Raw genomic sequence first — 25,850 nt, 5'->3', positions numbered from 1 at the left:
TAACTCAATTTGTCAAGGATTATGTGTTGTCACACATCAAGCTAGTTCATCGTATTATAATATGTACAAGTAAGGTACTAGATTAATATCATGCAATGTGTCATTCTTAGGTGTCACATGTTTATTTTGGGTTGTTGGATTGCAACTGAAGGACGCAGCCTAAGAAAGTACCTTCATGTTTATAGGTTGTAGTTTTGTTGTGTGATACATCTCTTATAGGTTTAAAAAATTGGGTTGAATATAGTATACAATTGTACATGTGTAGGCATAAAATAGTGGGACTGTAATCAATGAAATACATTGGATAACTTTTATTCTTCAGTTCCACCATGCATATATTATGAGCCAAGGGTAGCACAAACAAACAGAACAAAAGTGACAACTCTTGATAGAATGGTAGCTATCAAATAGGCTTTGGAAGGTGAGTTGCTTATGACATTAGAAATATTAGAGGTGAGAATGAGTTACTCGACCTTGGCTAATTTCAACTTGATTCAATAACAATGTTCTCGAGTCAAATTTCAAGTTACATTTAATACGAACTATTTTTAAGTTTAGTAAGACTCATTTAAAATTCACAAACTTTCAAATAAGTTAATATACTCAAATTTATGCAGCTCTTTAACTTGAATGATTATCGTTGATATAAAAGAAAAATGACTTTAAAAAAAAATGAATATACACACTATACATTCATGTATTGATATAAATGAACATACGCTATATAATCAAGTCAGTTCACAAACCTAACCAATCAAACTAAACTTGGCTCAACACTACAAGAAAAAAAGCATCTTAGTTGCAGTTAAAACTATGACTAGTTTACAGAAAGACGTGACAAATAACTAACTACCACACTTAATAGAACTATTGTTGATAAGGGCATGGCGAATTCTTTACCCCGTGTTTGGTCACTGTATTAGTCATGATTTAATGATGAATGTATTTCATATTACCCACACTTCAATATTTTATCTATCACTAAAATTATAATTTCTTTAATTCAGACACACTATAAAAACCCACATCCAAATGATGAATATGGAACTTCTCAACCTTAAAACAATATCTAGCATTCACTTTAACAACAAATAATTACAAATTAAAGGATGTCAAGGAGAAATATTAAGTAATTTCAAATGACATAGAAAAGAAGACATGAAAAATCAATAAAAGTTGCAATAAAAACACAAATAACTATTCAAAACTACTAGTCATCACTTACACATGTGCAATAAAAACAATCAATTAGTTTCGAACTCAAGGATGTGCTATTTGGGTTGCATATGTCAAGAATCTTGAATGATAAGATGTAAGATAAATCTGATCAAATAGGGGAAAAGACTTCCTAGAAAATTCAAGCTGCATTATCACAAAATAATGAAACACTATACTTTATAAACTACTTAGACTTGGTACAACCAAAAAGATAAACCATTTTTACATTCAGAATGCCACCTTCAACAATTTACCTTATACAAATTATTTAGATATAGAAGGAAGGTTTAGAACTATAGTAAGTTATTGGTGAACATGAACCGTGAATATATTTGGACTGTACCTTTTATAAATTTATGTAATAGATATAGTTTCACAACAAATTAAACATAATTCAGCTATCAACAGAGGGTTGAAAAAAGAAAGATATAAATTCACAATGTACATCATAGTAATTCTTTCATCATACCAACAAGATGAACCCAAAAAAAAATCTTTTATCTAGATGAAAACCAATAAATAAAACTAGGACACAAAAATGCTGGTGTAAATATGAGGGAAAAAATGATTTTACCCCTTTGTAACAAGCAATTATTCTTCACTTGGGCATGCAGCAGAACATATTTAAAAGCAGCAAATCCACCAAAAAATAAGGTAGCAGACACATATCCTTTCTTAACTTGAACTCTAAGAATATAATAAATATCTAAGCTATGACTTTCTTTCCTTTAACTTTATCCTTGAGAGAATTTTTATGTGGTTTTGATAAGTCCAATGCATCATTTGCAGTTTGTTTTTTCTTCTTCTTTGGCACACCATTGCTAGCAGAATTACCAATGGGACCTGACCAAGCTTGGAATGGTTCATTTGAATAGATATACGAGGTCGAACCCAAAGAGACATCATGCGGAACAATATCTGGATCAATATGTTGTGAAGATCCCAAAGGAAATCCAAGTTGTCCATCTTCATGTGGCGGAGGGAACTTTTCACTCTTGCTCTTAGCATTTGCATGAGAGACTAGACGCCTTCTCAGCTACACATGAAATCGGAGAAACAATTACATTTTACTTTCAATTATGATTATGCAGATTTTCAATTACAGAAGATTAAAAGTACAAAGAAAAGCAAGCATAAAATAAGATCCTTAAAGCCAAAAAGAAAGGGAGGGGGAAGCAACACACTGCTGCTTGCTTTACTCATCTTCTAGTTTAATGCTACTTTATAAACAAATTGAGCATTAATTCTAAATAATCTAAAAAAAGGTGGCCCAGTGCACGAGGCTCGCATTTAGTGCGGTTTAGGAAGGATAAATGTACACAACTTTACCCCTACAAACGGAGAGACTGTTTTCAGGATTTGAACGCGTGACCTCATGGTCACTAAGCAACAACCTTACTGTTGCACAATCTATTTCTTGAAATTGTTATTCATGCATATATGTATCCAAATGAGAAACAATAGGAAAGTTCAGTTCCCAAATCTTATCAGTCTCCCTACTTAATCATTTCACTTCTTTACGCATTCTTCAATGATATAATAATCTCAAAGCATATGTGATTTCACAAAACAAATTAGAAGACACATACTTTTGGTTATCAATAGAAATAGTGTTTTTAACATACATCAATATTGTATTGAATCTCAGCATTGGCTCCAGGAGCAAGAACATGTTTTACAGCACGATCACGAGTACGATGCTTCTTTGCACCATCACCACGAGCTTTGCCGGCAGCTCTTAATCTGACCATTCACATTCATGGTGTAGTTCAGAGTTAGTCAAACATAATATAATGGCTAAATTATGACTTGCAGAGTTGCAGATGCTAATCAAAAACGAACAAAGGAACACTTTTCACTCTACCGATGACCATAATTGTCAGTGTGTTTGGGTGGGTATGTGTAAGTTAAAGCAAACTACAGTTTATCTATTCAGTGTCTTTAACATGTTTACATTCCTATACTATGCAAAAAGCAAAATTAGAGCACGGATACCTCCTTGCTTCATCGTCCCGTCGTTTAGCATCCATTTCCTTGGTGGGGGGATATTTTGGAAGACTAGAAGGATCACAAGCACAAGGTTCTGTGGTAAAGAACTGCAAAATCATAGGATAGACAAGCAAAGTAAATGTATATATAGTAGATATAAAAAATAATATCTAAATTCAAAAAAGATAGCATCTAAGTCAAATTCAAGACAAGATTCATACAATTTCATACACCTATATAACATTAATTTTGGAATCTCTACGTGTTTTATCACGAGATCATGTAAAACATGCCAATCATTCCATTGATTAGGGTCTATTTTACTTATTCTTCCAAAGAAAACAAGACCTCCACAGTAGCCCACACACCCAGCATTTTATACCTAACCAAACTTGTTAAACCCTATTCAGAAAAGGAATATATATTTTAAAAGAAAAAAGGCTTAAGAGAGGGCCATTGAAGATTTGAGGACTATTCTAATATAACAGTACTTTATAACATTCATGCAAACAAGTCATAGGGCTTTGTGAAATTCAACATGCATTTTATATGTTTCAAAAAAGAGTTTCAAGTATGTTTTCAGGAAACCTATATGCACCAAAAATGAATCAGGAACGACTAGATTAAGACAGTCTAAGTGGCATCAAATCATAATTAAACAAGTAGAACTCTACACGAGCATTATAACAGCAAAGAACAGAAATTTTTAAAATTCTACCTCACTTCTTAAAGCAACCGAGGCACTCCTCCGTTCTGCTGGATCAATAGCAAGAAGAGTATCAATAAGGGGTAGTGAAGAAGGTGGAAAATTTTTAAATGTCTCTCTTATGCATCTCTTGTATGGTTCTCGGGGTTTAAACAAAGTAGAGTTGGGCAACTTTGATTTCTTCCAATACTCATCAGAAGGTGAACCACAGAGTTTGTATATCTTATGTAATTGTTCCACCTACATAAGTATTCAAGAAAAGGGTCAGAAGATATACAATGGAGATTTCAGATATAACCTTAATGCAATACATATTCCATTTAACCATGTAAGAGACGTTCGAACAAAATATAAGATCTAGTATACCACTTAAAAGGGGTGATTTACTCGGAAAAAAGTTGGAGATGGATTTAAATGATAAACACAGAAATCTTGTAGAGGTTGTAATTTGCTAGTCATCACTCCACATTGCATGATTAGATAACTGAACCAAAATGACTATTACTATCCTCATAACTGGCTTTTCTAAATACTCACAAATGCATGCCTAGATCCTTCTACTTTTGAGAGGCCATTATTTGATTTACCATTAATCCAATCCTTAATGGTATGGGCAAGCTATAGCTTTATAATAGTCAGGTAGGTGATAATAATTGTGTGCTGTTCCCCGATCAAGACCCAATTGCGCTTCACCACATGATTCACCATTTCACCCCAAGAAATTTTTAAAGAAGTATCCTTTGATCATCATTCAGCACCCCTATTAAAACCATGCCCCTTACAGAATTAAAAAAAATATGTACTCCTTTTTAGTTTTTACCCAGTATCAGTACATGTACACGAAACAACTTGAACAAAGGGCCTTAAGAAGAGACTACAGATGCTGTTTAAGGCCCTTTGTACAATTTGATTTATTGAAAAACCGGTAGATTCTTCCATTAGGATATGTAAATTAATGAAGTCATTCACAGACAAGAGATTCAGAAGTAATGTCTCTTTCGCTGTTTCAAAACACAAAACTCATTAAAGTACCACACTACTGTCAGGCAGAAATTCAGGGTAGTAAAAAATCCCATAAGCCAAAACAAGGCATTTTAGGTTTTCACCTCTGTACGACCAGGCATAATTGGTTTCCCAGCAAATAACTCTCCTAAAATGCAACCAGCACTCCAAAGGTCCACACCAACACCATATTCTGTGGCACCGAGCAGCAACTCAGGAGGCCGATACCAAAGGGTAACTACACGATTAGTCATAGGATGCTTGCGGTCTGGATCAAACAAAGATGCAAGTCCAAAGTCGGCAATCTTGAGTATTCCTTCCTCGTTAATCAGAAGATTTGATCCTTTAATATCACGGTGAAGTACATGTCTCTTATGACAGTGCTCAAGTCCTGATAGCAGTTGATGCATGTAACATTTGACCTGCCATACGAGATGCATCATATTTGGAGACATCAAATATTGCCACTTTTAAAAAAAGAGAACCAAAGGATATCTATTTTCATAAATTAATAAGGCAAACCAGGTCTAACCTGAGGCTCCGAGAACTTGATTTCAGGACTTGCAGCAAGTCCAGCTAAATCATGCACCATGTAATCAAACACCAGATACAAACTCATGGACATCCTCGATGTAACTAAACCTTCTAGCTTTATAACATTGGGATGATCCAATCTTCGTAAAATAAGAATCTCTCTAGCCATGAATTTTACACTCTCAGGTTCCAAATTGTCAAATCGAACCTTCTTCAGTGCAACAATCTTACCGGTCAACATATCTTTAGCTTTGTACACATTACTATATGTTCCTTGACCAATCTAATATGAAGGAAAAATTAAAAGAAAAAGGAAACAAATATGAGAAGACAAGAAATATTGTTGAAACAAGAAAATAAGAGATTCTACACTATATAAGTCTTTCGACTCAAATAACAGACTTTATTCCTTATAATCCTGCCCACAAAATGATCAGTCCAATTATGCATCATGAGTTTGGACAACACAATAACAACATCAATCATTCATAATCCTCAATGATGAACTTTAAACCACATCCACATATCCCTAATATGATATGACCCATTAAAGGCATTTCTATTTCAAGTTAACTGTAACGTAAGCGCCCGGAATTAAAGTGACTGAGAAATTCAAAACTCCGACCAAATACAAACCCACCTTATCAATTTTCTCAAATGTGTCAGCTTTCCGCGGAGTCCATCCACTAAGTGCTTCCCCACACACTGCTGTAAGCCAAGATGGCCACCCAGCTGCTACTTGCTCCCCCTGCAAATGCTTCGGGGGATTACTTAGCCTAGGATTCGGCTTTAATTTTCTTCTTCTTTCACCTTGTGGCCGCTGAGTCTGAGTCGCATCATCACCAGATTCACCACCCTTCTCTTCCTTCTCCTTCTCACCATTCGTAACCTTTACCACATTTCCATCAGCACCGTTGGTGGAGCCTTCCTCAACCTTCCTGTTTGACTTAACACTCAAATTCTTCTCCTCCTTCGCCTCAGAGACTATTCCCGACACTTCTCGGCCAATCACACACCCCATTTTTCTTAGAACCTCTAAGCTTCATTCCCTTGACATTGTTTGTTAGTGATCAACAATCACCAAAATTAATCTAATAAAAACACAACCACAGTTAGATTATGAATAAGCAGCATGCTTATACCACTATTTAACTTGGCAATCCTACACTTAATAACATCATCTCAAGAAAGCAGTAAACTTTAGTATAAATCATATGATCAAACCAATTTGAGATCAAATTCAAAGGTAAAAACTTTTCAAGTTTAGAATGATCACAAGATGCAGGAGCACAATAAGAATCAGTAACAAAATTAGAATTCAATTGAGGTCAAAAGTAGCAAGATTCATTCAGTGGGGTTGTCAAAGTGATCCAGATAAAGGGTAAGTGAAAATGAAAGTTTTTATTTTTATTAATCATTGTTTTATTCCAGATAAAGCACATGATGGGGTTGAAGAGCAAAAACAGAAAAGAAAAAAAAAATTGTACTACGTTGTGGCAAAGAAGAAAGAGAAACTTACAGTAATAGTGATTGAAGCTGTAATAATTTCTATAAAGGGAAGATGATGAGGATAGTTGTCTTGTTTTAGAGAGAGAGAGAGAGAGAGAGAGAGAGAGAGGTTGTTTGGTTTGGTGTTTATGTTTATGTTTCTTTCTTCAGCTTTCTGAGGTGTTTGGTCTTTTGCAGTGTTATGTTGGCATTCAGAGAAGAAAAAGAGAAAGGAATGGAATATAGAGAGGATTAGAATTAGATCTTCCAACTCTCAATAAAAATAAGTCAAAGCCCCAAACTTTCTTTATTACAAACTCATTTCTAGTCATTTTAATTTTTTACTTTCTGCATTCTTCCATCTTCCCATGTTGATGACTACTACCATTTTAGTGCTTTTATTTTAATTTCTAGCCATTTAAATGTCTTTTGTGGATATTTTTATATATACATTAAAGTTTTGTAATTAATATATCTATTTGCATTAAATTTTTATTTGAAAATAAATGTTAAAAAAAGATACGAAACAAGTATTAATAAACATTTTAATTTTGTTACAATGTAGAAAAATAATAATTTTTTTCCTATTTTACCGTTTGAATTTTATTCTTAACTTTCATTATTATCATCATAAGTGCATTATTCAAAAATATTTATATATTACTTTCTTAAAAGTGTAAATGAACATATGTTTTGAAAAATATTTTATTCTAACTAATAGTTATTTTGAAACGAGATGAACATATCATAATCCTAATGTAACTTTGATTCTCTGTAATAGTTATAGGTTCTGTTTTTACTCATTATCTCACCTTATTAAATAAGTATTACTAAATATATAAAAGTACTAATTAATATTGTTTTGGTTTTCTAAATAGACCTATAAATAGGGGAACATGTTTTTGCTAAAAAAACAACTTAAAAGGAACATAGTTACTAATAACTTTTGAAATCAATTAAAATAAAAATAAATTATTTTTAATTTAATGTAAAAATTAATATTATGTTTGAATCTCACATCACATAAAAAAGTTGGAGAATATATTTACATCATCAATGTTTAATTATTATCGACCATTATAAAAAAGTAATACATATAAATAATATCTGATGTATTTATCATGTAAAAAATAAATTTACAATATATAAATATTAAATTAAAAAAATATCACGAATAATACAAGAAATTATATTTTTCTAGTCTTGTTTTAAAAACATTTCACTTCTTTAAAATGTTCACATGTAAGATAAAAATATCCAAACACAATTCAATCAACATGCTGAATGGCACCCTTTGGTATAAAGGCTACAAATAGCCAAATGGGTGAATCACCCATCTTAATTTGAGCAATGATTTTTTAAGGTGTTTATCAAATTAGCCAGAAAATACTTAGTTGCTTATAGAATATTTATTTATAGTTAATATCACTTTTTATTGGAATTCATATGGTTAGTTATTATGGTTTCATATCTGTATTTATTATTGATTTATATTTTTATTAATTTCATAACTAAAGTTACAGGTTCAATATAATTATATAGTATATCTTATAATGTTGTGAGGAATAGATAAAGTGATTTGATTGAACTCATCGTTGATTGGACTTGAAAATAATTTTGATTTACAGTTTTAACTAAATGAGGGATTAAAGTACTATTTGAACCGAGAAAATTCTAATTCGTCCATATTAAACCTGATTAAATTGGAATAATCAGGAAATTGAACAGACCAGTTTACCTAAAATAAGAAAAACGAAATATTACTTAAATGTTTTGTTTTATTCCAGTAAAAAATAGAGATATGTTATTTTAATATAATTTCTAATTATTTAAAAAAATTATGTATATATAATTGTGTATTTATAGACAATTATTAATTATATATAGAATTAATCAGTCCAACTGCTAGGTTTAATCACTTAAACAAATTAAACCTAATATAATTTTTTTCTAATATAATTTTCAGCTTAAATTTTACAACATTGATATATCAAACTATAAAAGAATATATGAAATGTATTAATTGATTGCTAGAAATAGTTAATTAGTTTTTAAAATTTAAATATAATAACATAGTATATCAGTGTTAAAGAAGGTAACGATAATTTATTAAACAAATACAGCCTCTTGATTATTTTTATGTGACTATTCAATTATTTTAGAATTTTTAGATGGTTAGTTTATTTTAAATCTTGAAAATCGTCGAATCTTAAGTTTAACTAATATAAATAAGCAATGAATAAGAGAGGAAGAAAATAAGTGACAAATTTATAAAAATGCAAGTTAATTTGTCATTATAAGCAACATGAATGAGCTTGTTAGCTTATCATCAATTATGAGAAAAAACTTCTTTAGAAACTAGAGATAATCAATTAAATCTCAAACAATACATTAAGAAATTAGTTCGAGTTAAAATTTAATTAAATAATTATTAGGGATATCACAAAAAACAAAATATATTTATTTTAAAATATGACGGATTGAATATGTCTCTAAATTTTTTTCCTACTTAGACATGGAAAATCTTCACAATCCAATCACTCTTCAGCAGACTTTTGATTTCTTGTATCAATGTAGAACAATCACGACTGGGAAAGGATGAATTAAATAGGGGAAACCAAATCTTACTAATCCATCTCAAGAAGTACCGAACGATACGTTCAATTTTATTCCAAAACATGCTTGAAGCTTTAGATATTCACTATAATAATTCACTCATTTACCATATGTCTATAAGATATTGGATTTGTGATAATTCAATACACAATACAATAGATAGGATAAATACTCAAAATTCATTACCCTTTCAATCCATTCACAACTACTTCTTTGATAACCTTATAAATCACATTACACAAAGAGATAGGACAAAATTCAGTGATTTTGTCTGGGTGTGCATGGTTCAAGTAAGGAATGGGAGTAATAATAACCACATGATTAACCTCCTCAACTTTACCCGGATTAACAAGCACATATATAACAAAACTGAAAACGAAGTGTTATTGTATTTTACTTTTTGTTTGATTTCTTTTACTGCACTTCCCTCTTTGGTATTGGAGGAAAGGATACCAACTCAATATTTTTGCACTCAATACCAATGCTCTTATCCATAATTAAATGCAACTTTATATGTTAAGATGTGGCATATAGATTCTGTTCATGACCCTAAGTTGAGAAATTACACTACACTCTCAATGAAAGCATAGAATCATATTATGTGGATTGTGGATGGAGGCCTAAATTCCAATGCTTTTTAATGATGTATATTACAAATTAAAAAGCAAGAAAATGATATTGAATGAAATTCAATATTGGATGGATGAACTACAAAGTTTTAATGAATTTTTTATATAAAAGGAAGGAAAAACTAACTATGACCAAAACTAACTAACCAACTAACCCTTTTATTCTTAGGAACTAATAACTTGGGTTAAAACTAACCCAACAATACAATTGGACATATTCACACACTATTATTTACATTGATACAATATATTTCAACAATGTATTCTTTCTACTAGACTTACATGCTCGTTTATGTTAGAGCCAACTTCGATTACAAAGAAAAATAGGGTAACACAAAATAAAAATAAAGAATATGAACTGATTTCAACATAGATCACATGCTAATGATTTCTCCAAGATATGTCAAAGATAAAATGATAAAAACAGCTAGTTATGTTATTTGCACAGCACATGCATAGTTATGTTAGATGGGAGACATTGCTTTGATACGTTTTGTCAATAATGACACTTCTTTGAAGCCGAGTTGTTAGAAAGTAAGTCACATATCGCCTAACTCATTTTTATGAATGATTTAAATTTCTGTTGGACTACTCTTCTGGTTATCAGTTGGTTTTGAAATGAAACCTTAACACAAGTCATGCTCTTCATACAATTCATAGTGTAGAAACATATGATAAATTGGTTTTACTTTTCACTGTCATTGTTTTTCCTCAAATTTTCCTGCATCATGGCCATCTTGCTAGGCCAGTCAAGTATTCACAACATAGGCCACATAGTCATCAGTTTTATAGACATGATCCACTAAGAAAGGATAGTAAATTATTTAGCACACCACATGTTTATTCAAACCTTACAACATCTTATATAATACAAGAGCTTATCTTTAACACTAAGCGCATACATGATGCATATCACAACAGAAAGGTAAACACATACATAACTTCATAACTAACCAAAAGGACACCTTAGAAGCCTTCAATACAGAACATTGTTGATACAGATTTTCAGACCCTCCTCCCTCCATACCTCTTCTCAGCTTCCCTACTATCGATGATTGACGCGTTTCCATATCGTTCTGCATATTCCCTGCCATCAATATTATCCCTATAATCAGCCACATGTGTTAATGGTGTGTGTGGTTGTGATAGATGGTTAAAGCTTCCAGACCACCCTGTAGCATCTCGATTGTCCTTGTTTGGAGATGATTGCTCAATTGGCACCGAGTATCGAGAGTGGGGAGTACCTATGTTGCCGAATTTGCTAGTTGGCTCATCATAGTTGTGCCCTCCTTTGTTGTTGTGGCCACTCAGATTTGCAGCCTCCTTCAACATCTGCACAGCCATGTCAATATCATTTGTTGGGTCACTTAGTTGAGTTCCTTTTCTTGGTGACACAGTCCAAGCTGTACTAATATTTGGCTTCCCAGGGATGATTTTGTTTGGGACTTTGCCACTCAGAATAGGACTCCCAAAGGGCTTGTACCCTTCTTTTTTGCCATAATTTCCGTAGTCACCATAGCCATTGCCACCATGGAAACCATCATAGTTGTCATTTTTAGTGGTACTTCCATAGGGTCTGTGCCCTTCTTTGTTAATATAACCACCATAGCCATCATTAGCTCCATTATAACCATCATAGTTGCTATTAGACTTGTACCCTTCCTTGCTATTATAGGCACCATAATCATTAGGATTATTATAACCATCGTAGTTATCATTCCTAAAGGTAACTCCGACTGGCTTGATCCCTTCTTTGTGGCTACCATAGTCACCATAACCACTACGACCATCGTAACCAACCAGCTTGTGCCCTTCTTTGTTGCCACCACGGTCGCTATAACCATTAGCACGATCATTAAAACTTACTGGCTGTGGCAACTGGCGCCGATCAGTTGAAGACACAGGAGTGGACCTTTTTGGATGGCTAGCTTCATTCTGCACCTTGGTGAGGAACTCATCAACTTTACTTGGAGAGCCATAGCCATCATCACTAGCAGGATAATCATCAACATAAGGTTTGGTAGCAACTGGCACTATTGTTTTCTTCGTAACTTGGCCCTCTGAGTTGCTATTGGTGTTGGGGACAAAAGGGACAAATGGCTTAACAACAGGACCGCGTGTTTCATCTCTCACTGTGTTGTAGGTGGAGATGCTTAGGTATGTGTAACCATACCCTTCCATGGCTTTTGGTTCTCAAAGACACCCCCTCTATATATGTTTTTGGTTTTGATAACCCTTTAAAATTAAAAGTTCCTACAACAACTACTTATATATAAAAAAGATTATGATTTGAGGCTAGCTAGAAGTAATTCCAACCAAAAGATTGAAGGCAAAAGATTCAAACTTAGCGTGCTTTGAGAGAATCATATGCCAGTTACACCATGGTCTCACAGATATGGATTATATTCATGTTCTTATATTAATTAACTATATAGTGGGAGTATAGAATCTTATTCTGGCAATAGGTGGATAAGCGTAAATTCCAATTCTGGTAATGCATTTTCATGTTGGAGTCCAACATCAACAGAACAAATAGAAGTAAAGCAAGCCATGCCAAAAAAAACAGGAAAGAAGAATATGAACTGTTTTTACCAAAGAAATCTACTGTACAAAGGAATTTCAGTGAAGCTTGACTTGGAAGATTGAGACGATTTCTCTGTAATATTATTTAAACAAAATTATGTCAGTCACATCTGAAATGAACTATTGAATAACCTACAAATAAGATCTGATAAAATTATCAGGGAACAAGATGATTAAAAATACGAGATAAATAATTCACAAGTCACACTAAATACTTAGTTGTCTTTCTGCTTTTTACATGGTGGAAAATGGTCATGTTTCCCATCTTTAACCCAAAGTCTACATGGTTATTCTCCACAAACTAATAGGTTAAAGAATTGGTGCTCCACTTTTGTTGGTGATGCACCCAAGTTAGCACAACAGTTATATTCTGCTTTATCACAGATAGTGATATCCATTTTTCTCATTACCATTGAAATCTCACTTCTTTTCCAATTTAGAACTTCTACCCTTTCTTCCTTTTCCCTTTGTTTGTAGAAAAAGTGTAAAATTCGCTAGGGTGAAGTGTAGTAAAATTATCACATCAGATTTTATAACCTTTAAATGGCTCAATGTAAGCTTATTTCAGAAGCTTTTCTGATAAGCTTGTTAAAAAAAAACAAAAAAGAGCATACAGCAAGATCACAAACTAGTTACATAAACTCTTCCAAACACATGCTTAAGTTCTACATGATAATATAAACTAAAATAAGTTCTCTATAAACTCTTCCTAACTTACAGTAACTTGCATTCCACTTCTATGTTACAATGTTACAGTTTTCCTAACCAGATGGTCCACCCGAACAAAGGTAATGCTCTCAAATCGCAATTACAACATCCCTACTTTCGATTTCCCTGCAACACCAGAATGATGTTGAAACTGAAGTAAAAGTAACATGGGACCTTCTAATTCCATGCTTACCAATCAAGAAATCCTAATGAATATATGGAGGAATAACACATTAACCTCATAATTGTGTCTGATTCCAATTCGGTTGAAACATACTTGCTACTGTGAGTTCCTGTCCAGCAGTAAATACTTTTCGTGATTACATAAACAATAATGAAAATAAAATGATATCATGGTACTAATCTTCCATATTCATTTTTTATTAAGCCTCAAAAACCCAAACATAATTCTTCCACTATCAAGATTCTTTATACCAAGCTACCATTTATTTCTACCAATCTCTTTTTTCTAAATTTTTTATACAGGGTAACATAATTTAAAGCTTAAAAAAACATTCTCTCTCAGTTTTCACTCTCACAGTTTAAAGCTTAAAAAAATAAGAATGGAATTTTAATCTCTCTCTCTCCCACAAATCTCAACCTCTACTCACCACACATTCAAATAACATGCAGAGGATAGTAGGAGTCTGATATGTGTTTCTCATTTTGAGAGCATATTTGACAGTGGCATGCATGGTGACTGGTGAGAGTGAAGATCAACAAATATGATCATGATGATAGAAATGGGTTGGAGATGAAGGTGTGTGTGATGGGGTTAAGAAGAGATTTTCACTAACAAATTAAATGATGCATCATGCATTCAACTAAGCAAGTTTCCTTCAAATTCAAAGCATTTGTGACACCCTTCAAATATCCCTATGCCATAATTTGTGACATCGTCTGTGTTGTAATTAATTCAAAGAAATTAATTATAATTTGGTGAAATATCATTAAGTTTGAGTTTTCTTTACCAATCACAATATAACAGTGGCATATATTATAGGATATTTTTTTTGGGTACATATAAAGATGCGTGATATGTATGTAATTTTTTAATAAAAAATGATTTCATTAATAATTAATCTCACCTTATGTTATCACTTATAAGAATAGAACACATTATAATGCTTTAAAATAATCACAGATATTCTTTGAAAAATCATTTGTAAATGGGAGAAAGATGTCTTACTCGCATTTTATTTGTGAGGAAGACAAACTAGCTCACAGACAATACCTATTTTGCCATATCTAATTATGAGCATCAAAATTTTCTCTCAAGTATTTTGGACAATTTCCTACAAACCTAAACGCTACCCATATTTAAGTTAGAAAAGTTGGCCTATCTGTTGGTGGTAATATTTTTACATTTCTCATGTTGTCGACGGATTATAAAGAGTGACAAATGACTGTTAGGAACGAGCGATATCAAAATTGTCGTTGGTAAAAAATAAAAATGAATATCTAATATATTAATAATAACAATGGATGTGCAAAAAGACTTAGAGTTTCCCAATATTTCTTTACTGTTTAACTCTATTAATACATTCTTATATTTACATAATTATTCTCCAAAACATCTTTTTGCGATTAGATAACCATCGTTACTTTTTTTTTGGGTGCAATAAGCATCATAATTTAAAAATGTTTATTTTGATATTAAGCGTAATTATTCAAACATAAATTTGAAAATAAAATTGCACCGAAGGAACGCATTGAAGATCTACGAGGTACCCTACAGTAATGTTCTCAATAACACATCAATATACTATTTATGCAATTGGGGTCTGGGACAGGATCCAGAACACATGTTCTATTTCAAAAATTATATTTAGAAGAATGTAATGCCAATTTGCATGTGAGTCTAAAATCAATCTGATATAGTGATATGTATACACATCTTTGACAATTTGAAGAAGCATGAAAGGTTTGTATCCAAAACCAAACCAAAAATAAATTGGGGAGGGGGGTCCTAGTTAACAAAAAAGGCTGGGCCCAACATCAGACTCAGTTCACACTATGTGATTGAGTACAACAAAAATGACAAGGGGAATGTAGATCCTCTAACCAAAACATAGGTTTCTTCTTCCACACCTTTTGCTGTTCCTGTCTTTAGAATATCTGGTTGTACATACCACACTTAATTCTCTCAGCTGCTCAATTTCTCATTGTTCTCCAAGTTTGGCTCCAAATAAATTGTGCAGCCGGAATGGTTTGGAAATGGACTATACGGAAAACTTTGGCTGACTTAAAAACCAAGGTAGGCCAAATATGGGGCAGAGAAAGAATGGTCGCCACTATTCATGATATGCAATAGCATGAGAAGAATGGAAACCTCCTACATGTGTTTCTATTGTAGTCTACAGAAAAAATTTACAATGCTAGACAAGAGCATAAAAGAAAGACAGGGCTGCGCTTACAACATTTTAAGCGAAGACTAAGCATGGGCTTATCTGGAAATAATTGTTTCATCCGCTAAGTTGAGCTTTTCCAGAGACAATTCTTTCGCGACTAATCGAAGCAGCACTTGCACTAGCTCCCGTATTCTTATTTCTCTGTCCATCAATAGGAGAACAAAACTTAGAAACAGGAAGGGAAGAAAAAAGTGCATCATGCTTAATAGAGTGGAGCATAAATGAATATTTTGGGATCTCAGTTTTCAATCTCCACTCAACCCAATGATATACACTCACAAGATTCTACTGGTGCATGCCAAATATAAAGCACGGTACACCCAAATTTATGTTTACCTTGAAGTAACAAGCTCACAAAAGGAAGGTAATAGCCCAAACAGATGGGGACGGTTGTCATGCTTCTCTTTCTCCTCTGCTAAGCCACTTCTCAAAAATGGGTGCAAGGGGAGAATGGATGTCGCATCTGGATGAATTACAAGACATGCCAGTTCTTGGAGGCAGTAAATAATTTCTTCAAGTCTTGCTTTTGGTAATGGATAGTCACCTAAAGGAAAAAAACAATAGTCAAGTGGGTAAATAATGGGAGATGAAAGGAAGATTATTGATCTTGATTATCATTCATCAGAGAACAACCTCACCTAAGTCATTTTCATCTGTCAGAAACCTGCTCAAGATGTTTTCACATCTGGTTATAAGCACCATAATTGAGATTTTGCTGACTTCAACTCTTGTCGCATTCCAATTGACTTCATTGGAGTAACTAAGAACATGTGTAAAACTTGTCAACATAATCATTTTAATAGTTAATATAGTAAAAGTAAAGAGAGAAAGAAACAAGGACTTGAGATTAAAGCTGTTTAAAATCACACTATAGTAATAAAGAACAAGTGAAAGTCTGCATTAGATGGCATAGTCCCTATATTAGCTATGGTGAACTGATCAGATCTCATCAATGGAAATTTTGAGAACAGAATGATGCCAGTATTCAGGTCTCTACCAGTGTTATTCTAAATCACAAACATATGGGATAAGTTATTCATCCAGCAATGAAATCATACCAAAACAAAATGCGGAAAGAATAACAAAAATTGTAATTAGAGCATTTTTCTGATGAAATTACACAAGCAATGCATCCATTAGAAAAACAATTCCACACAAAGCAGACCAATGTATATAAGAAATGGACACAAAAGCATAAAAGCATCTATGACATCCATGCCATCATTATAGATGAAAATTAAATTGACTGCTTCCCCAAAGTTAGCTGCCGAAGTAAAGGATACTTGACGCTCATATACTAGAAATTCAAAGTTATTAATAATAATTAAATAAGCCGTCAAAGAATGGCACCTGCTCAAAGAGAATAACTTCTGTAAACAAGTTAAGGAAAATCTACTGCAGTGTGGAGGCATAAGCTCTACAGTCTCGACTGGTAATGAGCAAGTGCGCGATGCACAACGGTCCAATGTGGAGACCAGTCGCTGCAGAATCTGAGGACATTTACAATATTAGAAAGGTAAATTAAAATGTCGAACTGAAACCTCAAGATAATGGTAGCCTTATTGGACTATATGATCCAAAGTGCAACTGTGCAAGAAAACCTCAAAAATAGTCCATTCATGTGATTTTTGCAGTTAAACAAGCAAACAAGAATGGTTGCAGGAAATATATTATCAATAGCCAATTCAGTTATTACTGGCAAATCATGCACAGCAGCTGGGACACCATTCCATAATAGAGCTAACTCAAATAAATAAAATTTAAATTCCAAATATTAAATAAATAATTTACACAGCAGTTTCTCCATAACTATTGGCATAATCAGCAGCACTGCCATGCACAGTATATTCGTTGTAGAGGGGCAGTTAAATGTTGTAAGAAATATACTAAACCTTAAGGGTGGTATGAAAGCTTTTTCCCTCCGATGCTTATATACACAGTAGGCAGTAGAATTAGAGCTATAATTGTTTTATGTTACAATTCAGAACTGTAAGAATCATCATTATCAACTATTTCAATACATCTTTTGCAGCTTAAAGGTAGCTGGTTCAGAAGTTTACGCATTAATTTCTTTAAACCACATTCCAAAGAGAAACGTTTGCAGGAAATTGTTGGACTAAACTTTTGAAGTATAAACATATAATATTATCATTTGACAAAGTAACCTTGACTTTGGCATTGATTAAAATAGTTAAAATTCTAGATTAGCATTCAACTTTTGATAAATTACACATTTATGGATACATGTAAGTATAACTAAAATTTATGTTTGGAGAGGGTGAGTTTGAGGCAACGGTAAGGTTGTTGCTTAGTGACCATGAGGTCATGAGCTCAAATCCTAGAAACAACCTTTCCACCTGTAGGGGTAAGGCTACGTACATATACCCTCCCCAGACCCCACTAAGTAAGAGTCTCGTGCATTGGGCCACCTTTTTTATTAAATTTAAATATTTCCCACCCTTTTTATTAAAATTTAAATATTTCCTTATTTAAGTTTGATGCTAAATGACCAAGATGTTATGGATTCGACTCTTGGAAACAACCACTCCGCTTGTGGGGGTAAGGTTGCATGTTGTGTAAATCTATCCTCTTAGGATTCTACTAGATGGGAGCCTCGTGCATTGAGTCAACCTTTTTATATCCATATTTAAGCTAGAAACTAATGACATTCTACGTCTCAATAATAACTACTTGACATTGTATATCTTTATAACTGCTAGCTCCATATACGATTAAATATATTGATATTGGGTTCTAAATATCAGAGAATCTTGCATGTGGGCATGAGAATATGACAGACATTATATATCTTTATAACCACTAGCTCCATATATGATTAAATGTCAGTGTTTTTTTTTTGTTCAGCAATATTCTAAATACCAGAGAATCTTGCATGCAGGCAGAATACTGCACACACCTAACATAGACATGGCAATCGGGATTATGTTTTCTTGAAGCAGCCTGATCAAGCCGTGATAAAGCTCCAGCCTAAACCAAGTAATAAACCCTCTATGCTCACATCAGCCAAGCCCTTATTTCTATGTTGTAGATGAGGAGCTCAAGGCCATATAAATCCCATACCGAATTCCAATGCTTCCAGATGTGGGACTCAATTCACATACCTTGCAATTGGACCCTAGCATCCCACCGTGCTCTGAAGCTCCGGCAACCACGTGGGTTGACTCTGCACTAGCCCTGTGACTAGTAAGTGACAAGCATGCAATGTCAGTGTCACCACCCACGGCATACCGGAAAACATTGATATCAATTGTTACGAATCTTGGGAGAACCACAACACAAAAACTAGCCTTTGTGGTTGGAGAGCGGAAGACCACATAAACCCCATACCATAATCCTATACCTTATAACTGGATCCTAACACTACAAGTAATACATTGGATCGACATGTTCATAATAACTTCTTGAAGTAACAACCACTATTAACATTATTATAACTGGTGAAAAACTTACATCCTTAGGAGCGTCAATTGGCAACTTGAGTACTGTGTCACCCAGAATATTTAAGATGGACATCTCAAGAGACTCATCAGCCTCTAATACCACTGCTGAGAGAGAATTTGAAGGAAGGGCTCTTCCACAGTATCCAATAAGGAATATTTCATAAACATCTGCAATTTCTTTCCATATACGTGTTCTGACAGGTTTACTAATGCTCAAATCTGGACCTTCGTTGCTTAATTTGCTGACATAGTCAACGAGAATGCGGTTGAATGCTTCAACCGCTAACCTCCAAAGTGCAAAATCTGGATTGTCTCTTCTTGTTGTCATACACCTGAAAAGTAACATAACAGTATTATAGCACAGCACTCATAAATATATGAACAAAAAGGAAGATATTACACACACCAATAATGATGCTTGCATGCCATTTTCTACACATGCTTATGCTATTTCCTTTTTAGGTAAAAACACAAGAAAAACACAGTCCAAAAAATGCTCCATCTTTTCTATCCCAAATTAGAGAAGTGTAAAAATGGTTTCAATTTTATGGTTTACAAATATCAATGCCCATTACACACATCAACAAGGTTATATCTTAAATCTATTAGAGTCCCATATAATTTGGCATAAAAGAAAGAACTGGTGAAGTAGTAAAACATCCACAGCCGTCAATTTCAAGCGTAAAGGTTTAGCTTTAGGAGAGCTACTTCAGAGGTTAGTGAGTTGTAATCATAGGCATAAGCTATTTCTCTTTTATCTCTCTCCTGTTGGGTTTTTCCCTCTCTGAAGCATTTCAATTATAGTTATATGTTAATATACAATAATTGCCTACGGAACTGATATTTGTGCTCTATCTGGAAAAGTTGTGTTGTTCCTCTAAACTGATATTTGTGCAAACTGCACTTTAGAGTTAAAGTGCACCAATCTGGACTATTGAAGATGAGAAATGGTTGAGATCATTATACCTTATGTAATGAATCTACATATTTTAGTCTAGAATCTAGATTAATGCATTTTATATGACCCTCACCCCTGGAAAAGACTTCACTCAAATTTTGCAATGAAATATGTTGTCTCCAAAAAATTTCTGTTAAGCTAAAATTATATGATTCAAGGTCCCAAACGTTTATAGTGGCTCCGATGCACAACAAGCCAAAAAAGACGAAAAGCGTCATGCCAAATTGGCTCCCCTGCTTGAGATGGCATTTATGAGGCTTGGGCCAATATCTCAAGTCCAAGCATCTGACCTTAATTATTAAAAAGAGAAAATATAGAAAATGCAAACAAAATCAGAAGGTTCACAATTATTAAGGTTCCAGGAAACTGACCCTTTGTATAAAAAAAATCTATGATTGAAGCACTATGCAAAGAAGTAATGCGATAAAGGCAAGAAAGAGATAAATAAAAAGAGAGAGAATTTCCCTAACCACACATCGTGTCAAAATCAAAAGTAGGAGTCATTCCCTAGCAAAGAAAAAAAAAAGCAGAATACCCACGAAATGAAATTCCAAAGACTCATAAGTAGCATTCACCATGAGATTGCATTCAGTCATTTTTCTTAGCTATGGTTTCTGATTAAACCAGTGACCATGAAGTCACGGGTTCAAATCCCGGAAATAGCCTCTCTGCTTGTGGGGGTAAGGCTGCGAAGATCTATCATCCCTAGGCCTCATTAAGTGGGAACCTCGTGCATCGGCCCACCATTTTTTTTGGTTTCTGATTAAACAAATTAGTAAAAAGCTAATCCCTTTAGCAATTGTAACCTGTAAAACTTTGTTTGGGTCCATTATCACCTTACAGAAGCACAATCTCAGCCTTTTCATGACTATAGTATACAAATCTTCCCAACTGAAAATTTTCAAAAGCACTCTCCAAACCTTATGCAGACTATCCTATCCTATCCTATCCTACCCCTTAACCGTGAAGTAGCAGAAAACAAAGGACATTAAGAGCAATTGCTACCTTCCGATGCTTTGAATAATTTCAGGGTATATGATATACTTTTCAACTGCAGGTGCCTGCAAGAAAAGATCTGCCAGCACAGGAACTAGCTTTTCTGCAAACAAATATTTAGGAATGCCTGCATTGTTAGCTGCAGTTGATCCAGAACCTGGAGATGCTGCTATTTTATTAGGTGATACAGGAATAATGCCATTAGGTGCTTCATGGTTCACTTGAGAATCTGCAAACAAAGTCATAGATTTTACAAGTTCACCCAAAGGAAAAACTGAAAACTAGATCTGGTACAGCCAGATACTTCTATACTTGGGATAAGGTTGGAACCTCTTGTTTGATCTATTTTACCATCCTCATTCTGTAAATAAGAATCCTGTCTAGGAAGATACTTCAGAAACTCTCGAAGAAGAACAAGCCACATAGAAGAAATGTGCTCTGCTGGGCGTAGAAGTGGTAAAATTTCCAGTACAGTCCGTAGCACAGGTGGGATATTCCCCTAGAAAAATGAAACATCATATTCAAGAGTGTTTCTACTTGAAAATAACAATTGTTCTACAAAAGCAACTACTATATATGTTCTTTTGTTTATACTTCAGTATTCTTGCTTTTAAAGAGCCTATTATGATTTCAACATAAGATGTAGTGTAGATTGTACACAAAATGTTTTCCCTTTCTTCCACTCTGCAGTGAACTAAATATGAAGTGAAGAATTCCCAAGGTTACTCCGAAGTTACCACTTTGTTTTTACAACACCGACCCTGCTGCTAAGTTAGTATAAAGTATTAATGAAGATGACAATGAAGTTAGACGCAAAATATTCTGAATGTACAACAAGATAAGCAGAAGTTTACAAAATTATATGAATCAATGTAGCATTCCAATTTTGTGCTGCATTTCTTGCTAATGCCCAAACACCTTTCATCTAGCATATTATAACTTTCAAATAGTTTTGCATACTTTTTCTCAAGTCATGAGAAGCATGATAGTCAACCTTTACTATTTAATGACAACATTTGACAGTTCATTTTTTCCAAGGTCATAATACAAGAAAGTTCACAATTTCACTATACCATGTATTCTGCAAAGAATATACATTGGTAATAATTGGCATGTATTATAGATTGATACAATATTTTTCATTTGAGTTATGTATAGGATCGATAAACATGATTTACGATAGAGCATTATGTGTCATTTGATTCATATAACCGACCCCACCTAGTGGGATAAAGGCTTGGATGTTGTTGTTATTGTAATGTATAGGATAATTGCATGCATCATATTTCCCCATAAGAAAAAAACTTAGAAATAAGTTATAAAAAATGCTTACAAATTCAATTTCAAAGTTATCATTAGTTAACATCGCTTGCTTCACAGCCAAGTCTATAATTGCTATGAATTGTGTGTACATGACATCATTGAACAATTCTTTAGCTTGCACATGGAGCTCTCCTGATAGAATATCAAAATATTAGAGTAAAATCAGTCTAAAATGAATATCGCTATCTGAAGCTAAGGTGGATATGCTGCAGATAGAAACATAAAGTCGTGATTATTAATTCATGCATAATGTATACATAATTAAAATCTGGATTAATAAAAAAAATCAGTATATTACCGAGACCATGCAAAATCTCCTGCTTGACTTTGTCAATGGCATTGCCACTGTAACTGGATGGCCTTTTCAGAACCCGCTCGTAAACATCAATCACTGAAATAAGGTAAGGCATCGGCATATTTCCCTAATTCATGAGCTTCTATCAGTACATAAAATGAGTATATGCCACTAGTGCAGCAATCTTATATTTGCTAATTATTTAAAAGTGAATATGGCTAGTGCAAAGGACAGGGTACTCAAGTAGACATAATTCAGCTGTCTATTTTTCATCTACAAACAGAAGATCAGCCTTAATTCAGTCCTTTTCCCTACCTTCGACGAATGAGAGTTAATAGTTGTCTGCAAACAATTTATTGCTGCAAGTGCTACCTCTTTGCTACCATTTAAAATGCTATTCTCAACAAATTGAAGCAATGATTTCCAGCCTATGTAGAACCACATTAAATCAGGATAACTTATAAATTACACCAAATGAAACTATCAGATACATCAAATTTTAATAATGAACCCACCAGACCAGAAGTTACTTAAGCTTTTGAAAAAAGGAAAGAACAACCGTAATATACGTGCTATTCCACCCAGAACCAGCACAAGAGTTTCATCCCACTGCTTCTGAGCTGTGTTACGACTGCAAAGCCAAACAAAAATTCCGAACATAAGTATATCACAAGCAATTTTTGAAAGTGTTATGAGATTAATGAAGAACTAACTATAGTGCACCTACAGTAAAAGGTATCTATGCCATTATGTGTTCATAGTACCATCATAAACACAGGTGCTGGGGTTAGGTTCTTAGATAAAAAATCAGATTTTATCTTATCTTTCTTGTGCTTTAACACATGTACAATAATCCATTAATCTCATTGCAAGTTGTGGTCTGTTGAGCTTGTTAAGTTGTCATTCATTGAACAATACAAGTTTTTTGTTGAGTTTGTTAGTTTGTTGCTAGTTGTTCTTGAAGTACAAATTGTCCTCACTGGAGCTCTGTTTTGCACCAGTACGGGCATGGGGTACGACATTTTCTTAAAAAGTAGAGCACGGGTACATTAATATATGTATATAATTAATATATTTAAAATATGTATATAAATTAATATTTATATAATAAAACATAACAAAAATGCGCAAAATTATCATAAACAGTATCGTACATCAGTTTTAAAAAATCATCAGTATCCTTTTAACTAATACTCCTGCTATCCCATTTTAACTGTCACTTTATCATTTTTATGTTTTTCCACATTGTTTGCCAAATTAGGAAATCAAGGTGTTTAACTTATTTTTCCCTTTTTCACTCATTGCATTAAATAAAGTGTGATAATGGTGAGTATGAGTAGTTATGGATAACTTAGTCAAAATACATTATTTTACATTGGTAATTATTAGAGTAGTTAAGTTTCAGTACATGTTTTCAATTAAATGTATCTGGGCCCTTATCTGGCCCATTTTTAGTCAAGATACATTATACTTTAAGTTTTCTGCTCTTATAAAATAGAGCATGTGGCTATTGTTTTCAGATAATAATAATAACAAATTCCCTTTTCTCTCTCTCTCTCCTATTATTCTTCCTTCTTCTTCTCGACATTCTTCTTCTTCTCTCTGTAACTATCTCTCATTTCTTCTACATCTTCAAATTCAAACATGGTATCAAAAGCTTATAGATCCTAAAGCTCCATGGATTCTTTTCCGCCGACGTCGCCTTCTCTTTCTCCTCGACCTACGACGGTGGTTCCTCCGGCAACGGTCACTTTTTCTCACAATGTTTCAGCCAAGCTTTCGGAGAAAAATTACTTCATATGGAAGCAACAGGTTGAAGTCATTTTAGCTTCGCATTGGCTTGAAAGGTTTGTTGTAAATCCTCAGATTCCTCTTCGTTTTCTTTCAGAAGAAGACCGTGAACTTCATAGGTTGAATCCCGCCTTTCTTCAATGGGATGAACAAGACCAACATTTGGTCTCATGGTTGCTTCAATCGCTTTCTGAATCGGTTCAATCACGAGTTCTAGGGCTCAAGCATGCCTGGTAGATTTGGGATGAGGTTCATACATTCTTCGATTTTTTGATTCGTGCTCTGAGCTTCGCACCATTAAGAAAGGAACTCAAACTAATACTGAATTCGTATCCCGTGTAAAGGCGTTGATTCACTCTCTTGCTGCGGTTGGTGAGGTAATTTCTGGTCGTGAACAAGTTCGTTTAGTACTTGAGGTCTTCCTTCAAAGTATGAATCTTTTGTCACCACTATCAATAACAAAACTGAGTCTTGCTCGTTTATTCAACTGGAGTCTCTTCTCATGGCTCATGAAACTTATTCGGAGAGAATTCATCCTCCTACTAATGAAGTCCTTTAAGTTAATGTTGCTAATTCTTCTCTCAAAAATCAGTTTTCTAATGCTGCACATCCACAGTCTCAGATTCTTGGTTATGAGGCTGTTTTTCCTTCACCTGCTGAATATCAGTTCTCTACTACTGAGTATCAGTCCAATAGAGGACGTGGAGGTTATTTTGGACGTGGCAGGGGGTATCGTTCAGGACGTGGTCGTAGTACTGTTCGCTGCCAGCTTTGTTCTAAACCTGGTCATGAAGCTTTGCAATGCTGGTATCGGTTTGATCTAGTATTACAATCTGAAGTTCCTCCTTCCCCTGTTCAGTATGCTCAGCATGCTTCCCCTGCTCAGCTTGTTCGTCCTGCTCCTCCTCACTATGCTCCCTCACACTTTCAGCATAAGTATTCAGGGCCTTACAGTAACAATGCTTCTCCTCACGTGTCCTCACTCTAAAAAATTTACTCCTGGTTCCTTCTATAACTAAGAACCTTGTTAGTGTTAGTCAATTTGCCAAAGACAATTCTGTTTATTTTGAATTTCATTCTCACTATTGTTGTGTAAAATCTCAGGTTGATGGTACCTTACTTCTAGAGGGAACACTTGGTCC

At 33.9% G+C, this 25,850-nt stretch overlaps 3 protein-coding genes across 6 annotated transcripts in view; all 3 read right to left on the bottom strand.

The window, feature by feature from the left end:
* On the bottom strand, positions 1,590-25,673 carry LOC109345428 (probable serine/threonine-protein kinase At1g54610). 3 transcript variants are annotated; one of them, XM_019584417.1, is made up of 9 exons: positions 7,052-7,215; positions 6,967-6,985; positions 6,090-6,540; positions 5,448-5,732; positions 5,020-5,337; positions 3,926-4,153; positions 3,214-3,314; positions 2,844-2,961; positions 1,590-2,254 (listed from the first exon to the last, which is right to left on the bottom strand). In XM_019584417.1, exons 3-9 carry the CDS (start codon positions 6,468-6,470, stop codon positions 1,925-1,927), a joined length of 1,761 nt encoding a protein of 586 aa, XP_019439962.1. In that variant the 5' UTR covers positions 6,471-6,540; positions 6,967-6,985; positions 7,052-7,215; the 3' UTR covers positions 1,590-1,924. The 3 variants fall into 3 exon arrangements, with proteins under 3 accessions (XP_019439962.1, XP_019439963.1, XP_019439961.1); XM_019584418.1 differs by lacking the exons at positions 6,967-6,985; positions 7,052-7,215 and adding an exon at positions 25,661-25,673; XM_019584416.1 differs by having other exon boundaries at positions 6,969-7,215.
* Positions 10,986-12,555, bottom strand: LOC109345429 (RNA-binding motif protein, X chromosome-like). 2 transcript variants are annotated; one of them, XM_019584419.1, is made up of 2 exons: positions 11,351-12,555; positions 10,986-11,269 (listed from the first exon to the last, which is right to left on the bottom strand). In XM_019584419.1, the coding sequence occupies exons 1-2, from the start codon at positions 12,361-12,363 to the stop codon at positions 11,188-11,190; spliced, it is 1,095 nt and encodes a 364-aa protein (XP_019439964.1). In that variant the 5' UTR covers positions 12,364-12,555; the 3' UTR covers positions 10,986-11,187. The 2 variants fall into 2 exon arrangements, with proteins under 2 accessions (XP_019439964.1, XP_019439965.1); XM_019584420.1 differs by having other exon boundaries at positions 10,986-11,286; positions 11,404-12,555.
* The window catches only part of LOC109345435 (protein MON2 homolog), a 42,121-nt gene continuing 32,066 nt past the window's right edge, over positions 15,796-25,850 (bottom strand). Inside the window, exons 34-44 of the mRNA XM_019584430.1 lie at positions 23,433-23,548; positions 23,233-23,345; positions 22,921-23,044; positions 22,633-22,754; positions 21,630-21,798; positions 21,309-21,528; positions 19,356-19,677; positions 17,235-17,374; positions 16,523-16,644; positions 16,221-16,428; positions 15,796-16,025 (exon numbers count right to left, since the gene is read on the bottom strand). Coding sequence (XP_019439975.1) covers positions 15,920-16,025; positions 16,221-16,428; positions 16,523-16,644; positions 17,235-17,374; positions 19,356-19,677; positions 21,309-21,528; positions 21,630-21,798; positions 22,633-22,754; positions 22,921-23,044; positions 23,233-23,345; positions 23,433-23,548 — 1,762 coding nt within the window. The 3' untranslated portion in view covers positions 15,796-15,919. The remainder of the gene's footprint in view (positions 16,026-16,220; positions 16,429-16,522; positions 16,645-17,234; positions 17,375-19,355; positions 19,678-21,308; positions 21,529-21,629; positions 21,799-22,632; positions 22,755-22,920; positions 23,045-23,232; positions 23,346-23,432; positions 23,549-25,850) is intronic.

Source organism: Lupinus angustifolius, chromosome LG04 (genome assembly GCF_001865875.1).
Source record: "Lupinus angustifolius cultivar Tanjil chromosome LG04, LupAngTanjil_v1.0, whole genome shotgun sequence".
Classification (NCBI taxonomy): domain Eukaryota; kingdom Viridiplantae; phylum Streptophyta; class Magnoliopsida; order Fabales; family Fabaceae; genus Lupinus; species Lupinus angustifolius.
This window is presented reverse-complemented; position numbering and strand designations above follow the sequence as displayed.